The sequence below is a fragment of the Natator depressus genome, chromosome 1, assembly GCF_965152275.1.
Source record: "Natator depressus isolate rNatDep1 chromosome 1, rNatDep2.hap1, whole genome shotgun sequence".
Taxonomy (NCBI): Eukaryota; Metazoa; Chordata; order Testudines; family Cheloniidae; genus Natator; species Natator depressus.
In genome coordinates, this window is record NC_134234.1 from 12,281,933 (window position 1) to 12,301,015 (window position 19,083).

Below are 19,083 nucleotides of genomic sequence, written 5' to 3' on the forward strand. Positions count from 1 at the left end.
TATATGTCCCTTCCCGCCCCCCCCCCTCCAACTTTTGGCCTGTGACCTAGCAAAACATTATTGCCTCCATTAAGCAGTATTACTTTCCCCTTCCAGCAGCAGTAACTGCTCTTAAGTATCTGTGAGGAAGTGGAAACTCTCCCCTAACCATGTCTGCTTCATCTTCACCCCTATGAGTAAAACCCCCTAGCAGATCCCTGCTGATGCCCAAGAGCCACACATGGGGAGGTGGGACAGAATGGAAACTAAGCAATGAGAAATCAGCCCATTGCTTGGTGCTGGACAGAGGGAGACAGTGGGTGAGGAGGATTTCCAGTGCTCAGGCCAGCACTAGGCACAGGGATGGGCAGTAGGGCTCCTGCCCCTTAGGTCAGAAGTCTCCCAGCCAGGGGAATGAAAGGTATTTCTTTCTCTACATGTGGCTGTATTTTGCACAAGGCTGGTCAATTACATTTTTCTAGCCTCTTTCATCCCCAAAGGCTTTCCCCATTGCCTCTGGCACTGCAGCCACCGGGGGGGGGGGGAACACGGCAGCTCTGTGGCAGAGCACAGTGTTGCTACAAACTGCTGGAAGTGAGGAACATCAGCCTCCAGCTGAACTGCAGGGAGGAATGTAATGGGGCCAGGACAGCAGGGTTCCATGCTGAGCTTTAACCAGTACAGATCTCAGGTCAGTCAATAACCCCAGCTGATTCTTTCATTGCCCTTCACTGCAGTCATTACAGAGACTGTTTCAAAGACACCATGCAATGGGGGAGCCATCTCTAACACCAATAACATACACCCAGTGACACAATCTGTACAAATAGCTAGAAAGCTTTATTCCCCTGGGTCCCATGGAGCTGAAGTCACAGCATGCTTAAGTCAGGAGTGCTTGTCTCAGGAGCTGCTTCTTGGCCGGTGTGAGCCTTTCGGGGAAGCGGACATCAAAATACATGATGAGATCCCCTTTGCGCGTGGGGTCACTAGGCAGAGGCATCCCTTCCCCTGGCACGATTTTGAAGTACTTGGGGCTGGAAGAGCAAAGGCCAGCATTATGCAGGAGGGTGCAGGGAGTAACCTTCCTAAGGCTGCAGTGAGAACACACCCGGCAGTGCTGCCTGGAGTGCACGGGAGGGATAATCTATTAAGGAGCAAATTGTGCCTCTGTGCAGCTCCCTCCGAGGGCAGGAGCTGGCCCTAACGAGCTTGCTGGGAGGGATGTACGGAGCTTGGAAAAACACAGGTAACAATTTCTGTAAAGTGCTGTTCTCTGAAAAATGATGCTAAAAATGGGCTTTGGGGCTGTCTCTTCCCTTTGTCTCAGTGACTCCTGATTGGATTTCCTCAGCTGGTTTTTCTAACGGCCACCCTGGGATCATAGAATCATAGAATATCAGGGTTGGAAGGGACCTCAGGAGGTCATCTAGTCCAACCCCCTGCTCAAAGCAGGACCAATCCCCAATTCAATCATCCCAGCCAGGGCTTTGTCAAGCCTGACCTTAAAAACTTCTAAGGAAGGAGATTCTACCACCTCCCTAGGTAACGCATCTGAAAGGCCAGCTGGGTTCATTCTGGCTCAGGCACTGCAGTTGGTCAGAGAGAGTCTGCAAAGCTGAAGTCTGCCCTGAGTGACCTCAGTGCAAGGGGTTTGTGCGGGTGCAGCGAGCTGCCTCCAGTGGAGGGGTCTGTGTGGGCAGAATTCAGCTCTGCAAGCGGAACTGAGCTAACAGTCCTGTTAATGAGCCGGGTCTCTCTCCTGGAGCTGTGTGGGCGCTGCAGGGCTGGCAGGACTATAAAACAGTAAGCCCCTGGGGGTGTCTGTGATGTAACTAGATCTTACTCTGCAGACACAGGAGAAGCAGAGCTGGTTAGTATGAAGAGGCCATTTTTACAGTCAGGCCAAGACTTTCAAAAGCGACTAGTGATTTGGGGCACCCAATCTAAGACCTCTTAAAGGGGCCTGATTCCCAGAGAGCACTGAGCCCCCACCCTCGGATGGTCTCGAGGTGCTTCCCTTTGAGCATCCCAAATCACTGTTGAAAAGTTCGCCTTCCCTTGTGAGAGCAGACCCACGCTTTACTAAAAGCGCCACAAAACAGCCTTTCCAAACACTAGGCAAGCAGGGTAGTTTGCCTTGCTGATTGCATACGGGGCTATTTCTGCTCCGGCACTTACTGGACTATGTCATTGATGGGAATATTAAGCAGTCTGTCATCTAGGGTTCTCACATCCACTGTACAGCCAATCAAAGCCTGCAAAAGACAGAGCGAGGCACTGAGCGAAGATGTTTGTTGATTCTGTTATTCCAAATAACAGGCACAGGCTGAAGCAAATTGTGATCCATGGGAGCCTGGGTAAGGCTACTACAAAGGGGCCTTTACACCCTGAGCGTTCCTCCAGGCACAAGAGGATCATCCCAGTGTAGAGGGATCTTCTGAGTTCTGACAGTGCAGAGCCAGCGTACGGGCTCCTCTGCCACATGCACCCACATGTCCAACTGCCAACTAGGGGGTGTGCCCAGAGAAAAGTGGGGTGTGGCTGAGGCACTGCTGTAACCCCGGGTGGCCTCCAGCTATTTGTGCAGCCCTCCAAGCTGATCTCCATTACGCTGGGGGGGATCAGATCAAGCCACAACCCACCTAAAACTGAGGGGCTTAACACCACCTTTGCACACCCCGTCCCTCGAGTTGCACTGTGACGCCTCTGGGCCAGATCAGAGGATCTGGTGTGAAGAGTGGCAAAGTACCCGTGAGCTCATTCGTGTGAGCAATGGGGAGAGAAGCTGAAGGAATTTCGAAATCACCCGCCTTTGCTGAGGAAGAAGCTGAGAGTAGTGAGGCCATTGTCCTTAAAAGGCCTGGTGAGCAAAGAGAAATGCAATGCACGAAGGGACAAGCTTGTCCCAAAGGGTGCAGGGGCCAGAGCAAGTGTGGAACCCCTAAGAACAGAGCATTGTGACTTAACAATAATCCCTAGCTCTTCCACAGTGCTTTTCATCTGTAGCTCTCGAAGCGCTCGACAAAGGGCAGTGTCATTCTCCCCATTTTACAGATGGAAAACTGAGGCAGAGAGACGTGAAGTGACTTGCTCAAGATCACCCAACAAACCAGTGGCAGGGCTGGGAACAGAACCCAAAGCTCCTGAGTCCTGGTCCAGTGTTCTAGCCACTAGGCAACATTGCCACCCGTGTCATTAATGAACACCACGTTCAAGACTACCTAGCAGTGGATATTTTAAATAAGGAACTTTTTGGAAAAATTATAGTTAATGTCTGAGCTAACTCTAGCACCTGACACCCTGAGTGGAATTCTAGCTGTAAGGACCTGTTTCCTTATAGAAACTGGATACTGGTTGGCAGCACAGTAGAATTACAGTTGCTCCTTGTGTTGTTGTTCTGGCTTGTTGCAGACTGACCAATCCATAGGACATTGTAACTGGAGTTTTAAGAGCGCTGGGTAACATTATGACCAATAACACCACCAGTAATCATACTTTCAGCTGAGATCAGGGTCACCTAAGACCATGCTTCAGGGCATGAACGGACAATGGTAAGGGTCAGGAAGGAATTCTCCCTCCACCTACCATGTATGACATTGCAAAACTGGTGAGGTGCCCTGTTTCGGGTTGGTGTGGGCAGTGCCAATTCAGAAGCAAAAGGCATTAGCCATAAATTGATAATCAATTTGATGGTTAGCTCTTAGGACAGGGGTGGGCAAACTTTTTGGCCCGAGGGCCACATCGGGGTTGCAAAACTGTAGGGAAGGCTGTGCCTCCCCAAACAGCCTGGCCCCCACCCCCTATCCGCGCCCTCCCACTTCCCGCCCCCTGACTGCTCCCCTCTGAACCTCCAACCCATCCAACCCCCCCTGCTCCTTGTCCCCTGACCGCCCCCTCCTGGGACCCCACCCCCCTATCCAACCCCCCCACTCCCTGTCCCCTGACTGCCCCGACCCCTATCCACATCCCCACCCCCTGACAGCTCCCCTCCCAGGACTCCCACGCCTATCCAACCCCCCTGCTCCCCGTCCCCTGATCGCCCCCTGAAGAACCTCCGCTCCATCCAACCGCCCCCTGCTACCTGTCCCCTGACTGCCCCCAAGACCCCCTGCCCTTATACAACCCCCCACCCCTTACCATGCCACTCAGAGCAGCAGGAGCTCGCAGCCTCGCCGGCCGGCTGGAACCAGCCACACCACCGCGCTGCCCAGAAGGAGCAGCGGGCCAGAGCGCTGGCGGCGCAGCAAGTTGAAGCTGTGGGGGAGGGGGGACAACAGGGGAGGGGCCGGGGGCTAGCCTCCCCAGCCGGGAGCTCAAGGGCCGGGCAGGATGGTCCCGTGGGCCGCATATGGTTTGCCCACCTGTCTTAGGACAAGGACCAAGTCTTTGTTCTGAAAAGAGCCGAGCACACTTTGGGGCACTAAATAAATAAAAACTACTGGAGATGTTGAATTCTTGGGGCCTGGTTTTTATACAGTTGAGACGTGTGATTGCACATCTAACTGGTATGCACAGTTACCATGACGGGGTGTGTGCATTCACACAGACACACACCAGGTAACTGCGTGCACAGAGGGATAAGTAGGTGCATTTGCAGGCATGATGGTCATATCTACAGATGCAAAATTCCATACCTCAAACGCATTAAAATCAGGCCCACAGCTCTTCTGTTTTCAGCGGAATGAAGTCAGCCAATTCAAGAGCGGCTAATCCATAAATACTGAGGATTAAGATGATAAATAATAGGCAGCCTCCCAGCAGTCTGACTGGCTGGCCCAGACTCTGTTTGGTTCAATTATAAACTGGCAATTCCTTTCATCCCCAATGCAGTTTGTTGTCATGCTGCAAAACCTCGCTGCCTTATGGGAAGGTAAGAAAGGAGAAGACACCGTCCAACTCCACTGAAGTCAATGTGCATCTCTTCCTTTTCCTGCATGCAGGTTGGATCAGGCCCCAAGTGCACTAATCATAGAATATCAGGCTTGGTGGGGACCTCAGGAGGTCATCTAGTCCAAACCCCTGCTCAAAGCAGGACCAATCCCCAACTAAATCATCCCAGCCAGGGCTTTGCCAAGCTGGGCCTTAAAAACCTCTAAGGATGGAGATTCCACCACCTCCCTAGGGAACCCATTCCAGTGCTTCAACACCGTCCTAGTGAAATAATCAACATCCTTACCTTCCCTAGGGGGATGGTGGCTACATAGAGCAGGTCATCATCCTCCCTTTTAAACCTTGGGTGGAGTTTCTCTCGTACAATGAAGATAATATCAGCTGGGATAATGTTCGGGCCCTAAAGTACAAGAAATAAACCAGGGAATGAGTCAGTATCTAGCAGAGACAGGCACTGTTTACAGGGAAAGATAATCAGGTCTTTGCCATTTTTTTTTTGTTTTTTTGGGTTTTTTTGCTTCTTTCTGATGTCTCCAGAAGGCCTGGGAAGTGTGTTTTTTAACAAAATATTTTTTCCCTGATTGCCTTTACACTGGATGCTCAGGTTCTTAGCATGCTGTATTTCCTGGAAGATAGAAGTAGTAAGGTCATGACATTACAACTCCCAAGGAAGTGAAACCTCAGCAACAGAGAATGGGAAAGGATTTTAATCAGATTGTTTAAAATGCTTTTTCTTTGTTTATATTCATGCCTTTTAAACTCAAACATCAGACACACATTTGGGACAAAAGCGGTCTTTGTTAAAGCCCCGGGTTCTTGGCTGGCTGGTTCTTGCTCACATGCTCAGGGTCTGATTGGCATATGTGGGATCAGGAAATAATTTTCCCCCAGGTCAGATGGGCAATGACCTTGGGGGTTTTTCACCTTTCCCTGCAATGTGGTAGGTGGGTCACTTGCTGGGATTATTTCATTTAATCAATTCCCTGCCATTGCAGGAGCCTTGGGCACTGGTGCACCTCGGTCCCTCCTATTCTTTGCCTGTGGCACATCATAGTTTAGTCCAGTGGGCTGGAATACTTTGGTCTCATTTCAGTTGTTGGGTTAGCGTGTGGGTATTGGGGGATATTGGTGGCTTGTGCGATACAGGAGGTCAGACTAGATGATCTGGTGGTCCCTGCTTGCCTTAAGCTCTATGACTAATACTCCCCCCTCCATTAAAGGCTAAGAAAGTCCCCACTGAGCCCTTCAGCGAGTCCTCCTGCTAGACCAGATTTGACATTCCTGGGATTCTTGCGGTAAAAACAAATAGAAAAAAAACTAGGGCTGTCAAGCGATTAAAAAAATTACTTGCGATTAATTGCACTGTTAAACAATAATAGAATACCCTTTATTTAAATATTTTCTGATGTTGTCTACATTTTCAAATCTGTTGATTTCAATTACAACAGAGAATACAAAGTCTACAGTGCTCACTTTATATTTATTTTTTATTACAAATATTTGCACTGTAAAAAAACAGAAGAAATAGTATTTTTAAGTTCACCTAATACACATACTGTAGTGCAATCTCTTTATCATTAAAGTTGAACTTACAAATGTAGAATTATGTAAAAAAAAAATAACTGCATTCAAAAATAAAACAATGGAAAACTTTAGAGCCTACAAGTCCACTCAGTCCTACTTCAGCCAATCGCTCAGACAAACAAGTTTGTTTACATTTGTGCCCTCTTCTTGTTTACAGTGTCACCTGAACATGAGAACAGGCGTTTGCATGGCACTATTGCAGCTGGCGTCGCAAGGTATTTACATGCCAGATGCGCTAAAGATTCATATGTCCCTTCAAGCTTCAACCACCATTCTAATGGACATGTGTCCATGCTCATGACAGGTTCTGCTTGATAATGATCCAAAGTGGAGCGGTCCGACGCATGTTGATTTTCATCATCTGAGTCAGATGCCACCAGCAGAAAGTTATTTTTCTTTTTTGGTGGTTCGGGTTCTGTAGTTTTTGCATCTGAGTGTTGTTCTTTTAAGACTTCTGAAACCATGCTCCACACCTCATCTCTCTCAGATTTTTGAAGGCACTTCAGATTCTTAAACCTTGGGCCGAGTGCTGTAGCTATTTTTAGAAATCTCACATTGGTACCTTCTTTGCATTTTGTCAAATCTGTGGTGAAAGTGTACTTAAAACGAACATGTGCTGGGTCATCATCCGAGACTGCTACGACATGAAATATACGGCAGAATGCAGGTAAAACAGAGCAGGAGACATTCAATTCTCTCCACCAAGGAGTCACAAATTTAATTAACTCATTATTTTTTTAAACGAGCGTCATCACAAGGAAGCATGTCCTCTGGATTGGTGGCCGAAGCATGAAGGGGTACACAAATGTTTAACATATCTGGCACGTAAATACCTTGCAACGCCAGCTACAAAAGTGCCCTGCAAACGCCTGTTCTCACTTTCAGGTGACATAAACAAGAAGCAGGCAGCATTATCTCCCGTAAATGTAAACAAACTTGTTTGTCTTAGCTGAACAAGAAGTAGGACTGAGTGGACTTGTAGACTCTAAAGTTTTGCTTTTGTTTTGTTTTTGAGTGCAGTTATGTAACAAAGAAAATCTATATTTGTAAATTGCACTTTCACGATAAAGAGATTGCACTACAGTATTTGTATGAGGTGAACTGAAAAATAGTTTCTTTTGTTTACATATATTTGCACTGTAAAAATGATAATCAAAAATAATATAAAGTGAGCAGTGTACATTTTGTATTCTGTGTTGTAACTGAAATCAATATATTTGAAAATGTATAAAAACATCCAAAAATATTTAATAAATTTCAGTTGGTATTCTGTTGTTTAACAGTGAGATTAAAACTGCGATGAACTGTGATTAACTTTTTTAATCGTGATTAATTTTTTTGATCTAGTCGCATGAGTTAACTGCGATTAATTGACAGCCCTATTGCAAAGTCATGCCTTGCCATCTGTTCCAACAGTATACCCCCTGAAGGCAGCGTAGGCCAGCATACCCAAGGGAAGAGTTTGGCTCTAAAGTTTTACATTGTTGTGATTTTTTGAGTGCAGTTACATAACAAAAAAAAAATCTACATTCGTAAATTGCACTTTCACAATAAAGAGATTGCACTACACTACTTGTATGAGGTGAGTTGAAAAATACTATTTCTTTTGTTTATCATTTTTACAGTGCAAATATTTGAAATCAAAAATAATAATTTAAAGTGAGCACTGTGCACTTTGTATTCTGTATTGTAATAGAAATCGATATATTTGAAAATGTATAAAAACATCCAAAATATTTAATAAATTTCAATTGGTGTACTGTTGTTTAATAGTGCTATTAATCGCAATTCATATTTTTGAGTTAATCACGTGAGTTAACTGCAATTAACTGACAGCCCTAAAAAAACCCTCCCAAACCTCCGTTGTGCATCCCAAAGAAGCAAAGTGAGATAAGAACCCTTTTGTTTTCCCTTGTTGCAGGACTCTTTAAAATATTTCTAAATATCATAAAGTAAGACGACCGCTTCAGCTATAGGAGAACTGGGCACTTCCCCAGTACTAGTTACACGAGAGATCACAGAAAGCAAAAAGCCAATTATTCGAGCCGCCAAAAGAACATTCTTGCACAGGCAACTTTAACTGTGGAATTGCCGAGCTACTGAGTGCTTAACATAAGAACGGCCATCCTGGGTCAGACCAACGGTCCATCTGGCTCAGTATCCTGTCTTCCCACAGTGGCCAATACCAGGTGCCCCAGAGGGAATGAACAGAACAGGTAATCACCAAGTGATCCATCCCCTGTTATCCACGCCCAGCTTCTGGCAATCAGAGGCTAGGGACACTCAGAGCATGCGGTTGCATCCCTGATCATCTTGGCTAATAGCTTGATTTTGCAACCTTAAGAATGTTCTTTTAACGGAGCTTTTTGGGTGTAACTTTGGTACTGAGCACTGCTGCGTGCGCTCCCTCGGGCGTAAAATTCACCCCTGTGCTGAGGGCCAGCACAAGGCACATGCTCTAGCTAAGTCCCACTTAAGCCCTCAAATAGGGTGTAAAGCAATGCCTCGGCCTGGTACTCGCCCTGTGCACAGGAGTGAATTTCACCTGACAATATTAACATTCTGCATATTTGGGGCCTGATTCTCAGTTACGGCTCTCTGATCCTGAGGGCTGATCTGCGCCGGCCCCAACCCCAGCGGGAGTGACAGCAGCCAAGAGACTGCTCTAATCTGTCCCACCGGCATGGCTCCCCTATCTCCTGTGCTGGGGGCAGGGGATGCAGGGGCCACCTCCGTCAGCTGTTTGCCAGCGGTTTTAGTTCTGTGATTCTCCACTGCCAGGGGAGCCTGGCTGGCTACGTACGATTGAATTCTGGGCCCTCGATACTGCCTGAGCAGAGCCCCGAGCTGGATCGCAGTGGAGAATCAGGCCCCTCATCTTCAAAGCACTCTACAAACATTAACTAGTTAATCATCACAATGCCCTGCAGAGGAAGTGGAGGGTTATCAGATGGGGAAACTGAGGCAGGGAAGTTATATGATTTGCTCAATGCCATGGCAGGAGTCCCTGTCAGAGCTAAGACTTGTGCTCCTAAATCCCTTAGGCAATGTAGAAAATCTCCCCCTTAGCCTCTCTGTGCCTCATCTTAAAATATGCATCATTACTCAGGCACGTTTTGTGTGGCTTGTTGATTAGTGTCTGTCAAGCACTTTGAGATCTTCAGATGGAAGGCGCAACAGAAACACAAGATCCCATTACAGCAAACAATGAATGAGCCAGTCAGTACTGGTGAAATCTTGCTGGGCGACAGTCACTACAAGCCCAGCCTGGAGCAACTGTTCTGTCCCATGTGTGTGGTGACAGGTCAGGTAAACCAAAGCCAATTGCAGGAGAAACTTACCTGGTCGCCTTCTTTTTGAAAGGTAATCCTGGTGCCTGGCTTCCACCCGGGCTGCACATCGATTGTTAAGATCTTATCTCTGATGGTGGACGTGTGACCGTCTTCATTCATCACCTGGGGTTTGAAACAGCTGATTGGGGCAGTCGGGTTTGGTCTGTATCTAGGAGAGATACCTGGGCCTTTGATTGGCTAGGATGCCAGTGATACTGCACCAGCCTTGTGGGCAACTGCCTTTAGGAAACGAAATCAGTTCTGGCTTGAATTGCAGAGCTTCTGTGCCCAGGCAGCTCTGCAAACCATGGTTATTACAGGAGTGCCTAGGGACCAACCAAGATTGGGCCCCAAGACAAACAAAGGGTGGGGGAAAGGGGCAAAACACACAGAGGGAACAATGGGATGGAAAAATCAGGCCACCTGGAGACAAATGCGGCTCCTAGTTACCCCTGTTCTACCTCACTGGAGTCTGCCAGGGAGATTAATATTTGCATTTAATTTCCGTCTGACTTTAGTGGGGTAGCCATGGGGTCACTGGCCCTATATATTTGGCTTAATGTTTGAGGATTGTATTTTGTTCATTTCAAGACAGTCTGATTGCCAGCACAACCCACCAACCCCCCAGAGCCCTGCTGATGGCAGAGGCCACATAGCTAAGATCAAGGCAGGCAAAGAGACCCGAACCTGTTACGTTAACACTATAGAAGGCCAAGCTTTTCCTGCACCCTGCTCAATGCTGTGTAAGACAGTGTCAACTTCCAGCAGGGCCTCCTGTGCTCTGGCAGCGGGGCTGGGTCCCATGGCACCAGAGAGAGCACGGAAACTTTGGCTGTCGGGGTCCTGCCCGAACTTGTTGCTCTGTCCAGCACACGTGAGCTGCTGCTGTGGCTGGCTGTGAAAGAGAGGCCACTGCAGGAGCAAGAATGGATCCCTGGCTGCTCTCTGCACAGCCACAGGAGCACAGTTGCCATGGAGATGGAGTGGGGTTGGGGCCATGCACTTTCACCCCACCCTACTCTTCTCAACTGCCCTGCCCCACTGCCTGGAGCAGGTTACTCCCCACCTGTCCATTCCCCTATCGGCTGGGACTCGGGAGATGCTATCACAGAATATAGTGATCAGTCACATCCACTAATTTCAGTGAAACTTCCAGTGCCCTCCTAGTGAAACATACAACCCAGCCCAACCCAACAGCTCTTCCATGACAGGCTCCCTTCGGGCAGCTGTCCCGCTCCAAACGCCACCGATTCGGGCTCACGTCTCACCACTCCTAATTCAGTCCCCCTCTTTCCTTACCCTGCGAGAAATCTTAATTTTCTTGGTGCATCCGTAGAACAGGTCCTCCAGTGACAGGTAGAGATCTCGCTCAATTGGCGGGTCCTGCTTCGCCACCCCTTTTCCCCGCAGCCCCCCGAATGCCATGTTCACCTCAGACCCATCTGGGGCAAAGAACTCTGTGCATATCAAAAAACAGAATCCCAGCTGTGCATATAAAATGATGGGGTCTAAATTAGCTGTTACCGCTCAAGAGAGAGCTCTAGGGGTCATCAGGCATAGCTCTTTGACAACGTCCACTCAATGTGCAGCAGCAGTCAAAAGAACGAACAGAACATTCGGAACAATTAGGAAAGGGATAGATAATAAAACAGTAAATATCATAATGACACTATATAAATCCATGGTGCGCCCGCATCTTGACTTCTGCATGCAGTTCTGGTCGCCCCACCTCAAAAAAGATATATTCGAAAAGGAAAAGGGACAGAGAAGGGCAACAAAAATGATTAGGGGTATGGAACAGCTTTTATACAAGGACAGATTAAACAGGCTGGGACTGGTCAGCTTGGAAAAGAGATGATTAAAGGGGAATATGATAGAGGTCTATAAAATCATGACTGGTGTAGAGAAAGTGAATAAGGAAGTGTTATTTACCCCTTCTCATAACACCAGAACCAGGGGTCACCCAATGAAATTAATAGGCAGCAGGTTTAAAACAAACAAAAGGAAGTATTTCTTCACACAACGCAGTCAACCTGTGGAACTCCTTGCCTGAGGATGTTGTGAAGGCCAAGACTATAACTGGGTTCAAAAAAGAATTAGAGAAGTTCTTGGAGGATAAGTCCATCAGTGTCTATTAGCCAAGATGGTCACAGATGCAACCCCATGCTCTGGGTATCCCTAAGCCTCTGACTGCCAGAGGCTGGGACTGCATGACAGGGAATGGTGTCTTGATGATTGCCCTGTTCTGTTCATTCCTTTGGAAGCTCTGGCATTGGCCACTGTCGGACGACAGGATACTGGGCTAAATGGACCACTGCTCTGACTCAGTATGGCCATTCTTATGTTCAATGACCCAGAAAAAGGTTAGATGCAATCACACCATCAGCTGAGAGTGGCATGAACTAGTGGCCTGAGCACAGGTCTGGGAACCAGGCATTCCTAGTTCTAGTCCCAGCTCTGACACTGACTCCCCTCTCTGTCCTTGGCAAGTCACTCAGGTCAGAAGTGTGTCAGTTTTTCAATGCCCCGCTTGAGACATGCTGGGCTGAACATGGGCACTCACAAACCTTCCCCCTGCCCAGTTCTTGCTGATTTCAACAGCTGTTGTGGGTGCTCGGTGCCTCTGAAAATCAGGATCAAGATGGCTCACATCAGCCACCCAGCAAGTGAGACATTCCAAGACACTGACAGCTTTTGGCAATTTCCAAAAAGGCCTCCTTGTGCCTCAGTTTCCCCATTTGTAAAATGGGGGTGATCTCACCACTCTACCAGCTGGGATAACTTTGTGAATGTTTGCAAAATGTTCTGACCATGAAAAGCATGAATTATTATTTATTTATTACGTGTTTATTACCACGCTAAAGGAATTCCTGCTTTCCTCCAGGAATCCCTGAAGTTGTTGTCACTATCTTTGTTTGAAGGAGTTTTTTACTCCCCCTTTTTTTAACCAACATAAACATAAAAAGTTTCCATTCTACCTCCTAAACTCTAAAATCAATAATTGGACTTTGCTCTCCTCTGGTGCCTTCCATCCAAGGACCGAAGACATTTATGAAGTAAGCCTCCCAACCCTGCTATGAGGTGGCACACTAATAATTATTAACCTCATTTTACAGACAGAGAAACTGAGCCATAAAGAAGTTAAGTAACTTGTCCAAGGCTGTCAAGTGAGTCAGTGGCAGACTAGGAAATAGAGCCTAGGTCACCTGACTGCCAGACATGTGCCGTGCCCCTAAGACCACCCTTCTTGTTTCCAACATGGTAGTTTGTTGCAAGTTCTTTGGGACCTGATCCTGTGATCTCCCCAAACAGAATGTAAATTCACTCCTGCAGACTTACAATATTAAGCCTTTAATTAGTTTGAAAACTTCACCAAGCGTCCAGATTGGGAAGAAACCTTTCAATCAGATTTTGTGAGTGTCCTGAGCTCCACTCAGAGCACAATGTGCTCCCAGATATCCAGGGACACAGGTCCAGAGTAACCTGGTGCTAGGAATGTCTCAGTGCTGATGGTCCCAGTCTCTGGAGAAATAGACGAGGCAGGTTGTATCACTCTTCACCACCACCTAATGGCTGACTGCAGCATGGCATTAAAATCTCAGTGAAGGCTGCCTGCTCTTTGGGTCTCCAGGTTCTGGTGCAGTTGCCATTATTTGAGCCAGGGGATTTTCAAGAGGAGAAAGTGACAGGCTCAGGGGAAGACACTACAAGCCCAGCCTGGAGCGACTGTTCTGTCCCATGTGTGTGGTTTAAAGCACTGCCCAGCAACGCTCCCATGGAGACATGGGGTGGGGTGACAGGTCAGGTAAACCAAAGCCAATTGCAGGAGAAACAACCCTCAAACTGGGGTTCGAGGGCTGATGGTGGCAAAGGCACAAAGGCAGGGTCTGGTTTTCAGGTGACTGTACAAAACTTTAACCTACTTCCTGCCAACCACAGGGTTGGTTCTGTTGAAGAGACTATGCTTGGGGCAATCACCATAAAAACAAAACAAGAAGCATCACAGGAAGGAATTATACCTACCAGCAAAGGGATTATCGCCTCCAAAGAACTCCTTGAAGACTTTATCAGCATTGCCATGAAACACATAGCCAACAGACCAGGGGTTTTCACTCCCAAATTCCAGGGGGATCCCACCTTTGAGACCCTCTTCTCCAAATTTATCATAGATGCCCCTCTTCACAGCTAAGGGAGAAAGAGGCATCAGTAGATGTGCATATGCTTCGATCATTTGTGTGTCAGATGAAAGTATATAGTTCTAAACCCAGGTCTTTGCTTGATCCTGGGATGTGTCACCCAAAGCTGTCATTAAGCATTCTCCTTGCCATAAGAAAATCTGAAGTAGTAGAAAGGATGCTACTGCATCAGTCTGGTAGCAACTATCTATAGGAGTCTCATACTTAGAAGCAATCCCAAAGGCTCACCCTTCCAGCTGGGGAAGGTGATACACTGAGTGATCCAGGGGAAGGTGGCTGATCCCCTCCTGTCCCTACCCAGCCAGTCATCCAATACACAGAATGGAAACCACAGAGAAGACTGTTACAAATCATTTTCCTAATAAGCTCATTAAGGTTTCCCATGACTCAGTTTCCACACAAGGATTCCTTTATTAGTCCCAAAAGCCACCTGGTGTTAGTTACATCCAAAATACAAACTTAAGCATATACATGCCTATATTCTATATCCCAATGCCAATAGTTACAAGCACTGGTCAAAATGCTCACAACAAGATCAAGTACCTGGGAGGTACCTTGCCATCATAGCATGACTCCAGAGGAAAAGCTCTGACAAAGAACCCCTCGAAAACTTTTCTTTTTTATACACTGTAATAAACAGGTAGTGTGGGACCTGAGCTAAGGACAGATAAAGCAGCTAGGGCTGAACAATGTCTTCTGCCCCAGTCAAGACAAGATTAATGACTGGGCCTCTTTCTTCAAGGCTTTCTTCTTATCTCATTTGGCCATATTTGTTTCTAACTACTAAACTACACATTTTTTAAATAATAAACTAAACAAACCAAATATATACAGCACCTGGTACCCAATTATCCAAGTTGTCTTTATTTCTGTGATCTCAACCCAAACTTTACATAAGATGACACTGATATTTAAGTGTCACCACGAGTTTAACACAAACAACTTTTGTTTCTCTTCAACCCATCCTTTTACATGCTTCGGGCCTATCACTCATGCTAAAATCCAAACTCAATTTAACACCATAGTTTGCTTAGGCCTGATGTGGGACTATATTCCCACAAAGACTACGATCTTCTCTATCTCCAGTCTTTACAGTCTAGAGAGATCCCAGAGAGATTACAAACATACAGCAACCCACAAGGAAGACTGGGGGGCGGGGTCATGGAAGGTCTGATTTAGATGTCTATAGGTGCAATCTGCCAACAAAAGCAGAGAGAAAGAGAACTACAACTTTCAGCCATTAGATTTTCTTGTGCCTGTGCATTGTGGTGGATTCTCCTTCACTGTATATTTTTAAATCAAGATTGGGTGTTGTTCTGAAACCTATGTCCAATTCAAACAGGAATTAATTCAAAGGAGTCCAAGGACTTGTGTTCTACAGAGGGTCTGACTAGACGATCACAGTGGTCCCATCTGGTTTTTATAATCTAAGACTCTTATGCTATATTAAAGAGAAATATTTTCTTCACATGTAAGTACTTATAGATCAGTGGTCCTCAACCAGGGGCACACGTCCCCCTGGGGTACACAGAGGTATTCCAAGGGGTACATCAACTCATCTAGATGTTTGCCTAGTTTTACCACAGGCTACAAAAAAAGCACAGCGAAGTCAGTACAAACTAAAATTTCACACAGACAATGACTTGTTTATACTGCTCTATATACTATACACTGAAATGTAAGTACAATATTTATATTCCAATTGGTTTATTTTATAATTATATGGTAAAAATGAGAAAGTCGGCAATTTTTCAGTAATAGTGTGCTGTGACACTTCTGTATTTTTATGTCTGATGTTGAGTACTATACTAAGCAAGTGGTTGTTAAGTGAGGTGAAACTTGGGGTACGCAAGACGAATCAGACTCTTGAAAGGGGTACAGTAGTCTGGAAAGGTTGAGAGACACTGTTATACACCATGATCAAGTCACCTCTTAACCCTCTCTTTGATAAATCTAAACCGATTAAAATATATTTACTCTCACCGTAAGGCATATTTTTCAGACCTTGAATTGTTCTTATAGTTCTTTTCTGCACTCTCTCCAATTTTTCAACATGCTTTTTGAAGCGTGGACACCAGACCTGGAGGTGGTTTTCCAGGAATGGTCTCTCCGATGCTGTAAACAGAGGTAATATAACCTCCCTACTTCTATTTAATATTCCCCTGCTTATATATCCAAGGATCATGCTAGTTCTCTTGGCCACAGCATTGCATTGGCTCCCTGCTCCTGCAATCCGACTGGCACAGGTCACCGTGACCCTTACACCCATGCTAGCGATGTCAGTGGGGCTCCAAACACACACAGACCTTCCCCAGCCTGGATCAGACTGCAGGAGCAGGGATCAGTGCTGCATGCAATAGATAAACAATTAAGTAACTGGTTTCAGAGTAGCAGCCGTGTTAGCCTGTATCCGCAAAAAGAAAAGGAGTACGTGTGGCACCTTCGAGACTAACCCATTTATTTGAGCATAAGCTTTCGTGAGCTACAGCTCACTTCATCGGATGCATCCGATGAAGTGAGCTGTAGCTCACGAAAGCTTATGCTCAAATAAATGGGTTAGTCTCGAAGGTGCCACAAGTACTCCTTTTGTAATTAAGTAACTGACGTTAATAGCCAGACAGAGGATACGCCAGCTAACCAGCATGGCAGCAAAGCAGACGATATGATGTGCCTAATGAAATCCCCCTGCAGAAAGTACACTCTGTACTTGGATATGACTTTCCAGACCTTATCCCTGAACTGCACAGTTTATCTGTGGGAAGAGAAACGTGTTCCTACTTACGATCACTTAACACTTCATAGGCTTCTGCGAGCTGCCTGAATTTATCCAGCGCCCAAGGTTCTTTATTTTTTAAAGGATGGTTCTTCAAGGCTAGTTTCCGGTAGCTGCAAAAGAGAAGCCAGGGAGGTCCAGCCCCACGGTGGGCACAGTTAGATCCTGTTCTGACATGCAATCTGAAGCGCTTTTCAACTAAGTGCATTTGTCTGATGTTTAAGATCCCAAAACACCAGTGGAGTGGATGTGTGGGATTGGGGCCCGACCCTGCCCTCCTGAGTTCCTCTCTGGCACATTGCAAGGTCTGGTTCCAAGGCTGGGTGTCTGCCCTGCTGTGGCTGAGGAAATCAGTAGCACCTAAACACAACTGGTAACGGCTCACCGTACCGGATCACTCTGGTTACAGGGTGTATGGTAACGCCCATTGCGGCATGTTCTCTGTGTATATAAATCTCCCCACTATATTTTCCACTGCATGCATCCGATGAAGCGAGCTGTCGCTCAGGAAAGCTTATGCTCAGATAAATTGGTTAGTCTCGAGGGTGCCACAAGTCCTCCTGCTCTGTTTGCATTGCTTTGCGGCCTGCCCCCCCAAAGTGCTGGCCATTCAGAGGGAGTGGAGGGTGTGTCCGCACTCTCGCCGCGCCACTCAAGGCGCAGAGCCTACAAGGTCTGTGGGCATCTAATTCCCATTGGTTTCTAAGGGAGTTAGGCACCCCCCGAGGCCGACGGGCCCCTGGGGGAGCTGCGGCCGGGGCGGGGCACCCGGGACCCGGCGGGGCGCACCCCCCGACCCCCGCTCACGCTTGTTTGATGTCGGCGTCCCTGGCGCTGCGGCGGAGCTCCAGCACCGCGTAGTAATCCTGCCCCATGGCACCCGGCCCGCTCGGCCCCGCTCGCCCGTTGCTATGGACGCCGCCGCGCGGGGCAGTGTGGGAGTTGTAGTTCTTTTCACCCACACACCACTTCCGGACTACACGCCCCTCCCCCCCCCTCCGGGGCCTGGCCGTTCCCTGCCCCACCGTGTGGGTGTGTTTAGGGGAGGGGGTAAGAGACACCGCCCTCACCCACGGCAGGCCTCTGCGCACCCCCCCCCCAGCTCCTGGGGCAGTGGCCCAGCTGGCTCAGTATGGTTTGGGAGCCCCCTCGGGTAGACACTGCAGCCCCAGGGCCCCCATCCCCCCACCAGCTCGACCCCACTCCTTTCCCCACCCAGGGGTGCCACAGGTGGTTGGAGGGATTCCTGGAGGTTTCATCACATGACAATTTTTAATTTAAAATTTATCTTGAATTCCTGGAGACTCCAGGCCAATCCTGGAGGGTTGGCAACCCTACCTCCGCCCTGCCCCACCTTCTCTTGTCTCACTTCCCCTCTCCATTTCTTCTGCAGAGCCTTCACCCATGAGCCCTGCCAAACGCCTGGCCTACTGAAGCGGATGTGTGAATGTCTGCGCTGTGGGGTATTCCTTGCATTAGGGAGTGCCGAGCGCACTTCCCCGTGTGCATTCATTTACCAACAATGCACAGCTTAGCACCCACTGTGCCATCATCCCCATTAGCAGTATTGGGGTATGATGGTATTTCATTTTCACAAATATCGGGAGGGAGGACAAAAGTCTTACAGGTGAACAGGGAACTGGTATGGATGGAGCCTTGTTGCATTCTGATAAGCCAATCCTATATTCCTAAATGCTCCCTGACACTATGGCATGCACTGTGATAGTTATTTAAGAGTAAATGGTTACTTGTCTTCAGAGTACTTTACACATGTTAACTCAGCCATCAGAAATTCTGCTGGGGCTGGTGGTTTTTATTAGCAGATTTTCAGGAGTAAAAGGTGGGAGAGTAGATTTTGTACATGGGCTTAATTCTTATGACAATTTTGATTTGCTAAAAGGTAGTTACGGATCACCCCCTTTTTACAGATGGGGAAACAAGGCATAGAGAGATTAAGTGATTTGCTCAAGGTCACATAGTGAATCAGTGTCAGAGCTGAATTAGCTCTCTGGAGTTCCTAAATCTTATCCCGCTGTTCACTCTAATACCATGTGACAGCACAGGAATTTACAAACACACGCACACAAATTATGGGGGTAGATCAGAGTCCACATGACTGAACATTTGTCCCTTAAACTTAACATTTAGATGAAAATGACAGTCTGCCATTATTATTCGAATCCTATGGCAAAAAGATGCTTTTCACCATACCCTAAGAGCTATATAATTACTGATTTAACAAAAACTGGTGGAATTTTAATGTGGCCTTCACTACAATGGCTATATTTTTAAACTGCACAACAACATATGTATTTCATTCAAGTGGAGA

General features: G+C 47.2%; 1 protein-coding gene across 1 annotated transcript; it reads right to left on the minus strand.

The window, feature by feature from the left end:
• Positions 1-830: 830 nt before the first annotated feature.
• Positions 831-17,685, minus strand: DNAJB13 (DnaJ heat shock protein family (Hsp40) member B13). The gene is made up of 8 exons (XM_074954815.1): positions 17,562-17,685; positions 16,764-16,867; positions 13,809-13,970; positions 11,085-11,242; positions 9,795-9,908; positions 5,156-5,269; positions 2,158-2,234; positions 831-1,013 (listed from the first exon to the last, which is right to left on the minus strand). Exons 1-8 carry the CDS (start codon positions 17,627-17,629, stop codon positions 860-862), a joined length of 951 nt encoding a protein of 316 aa, XP_074810916.1. The 5' UTR covers positions 17,630-17,685; the 3' UTR covers positions 831-859.
• Between the last annotated feature and the right edge of the window lie 1,398 nt (positions 17,686-19,083).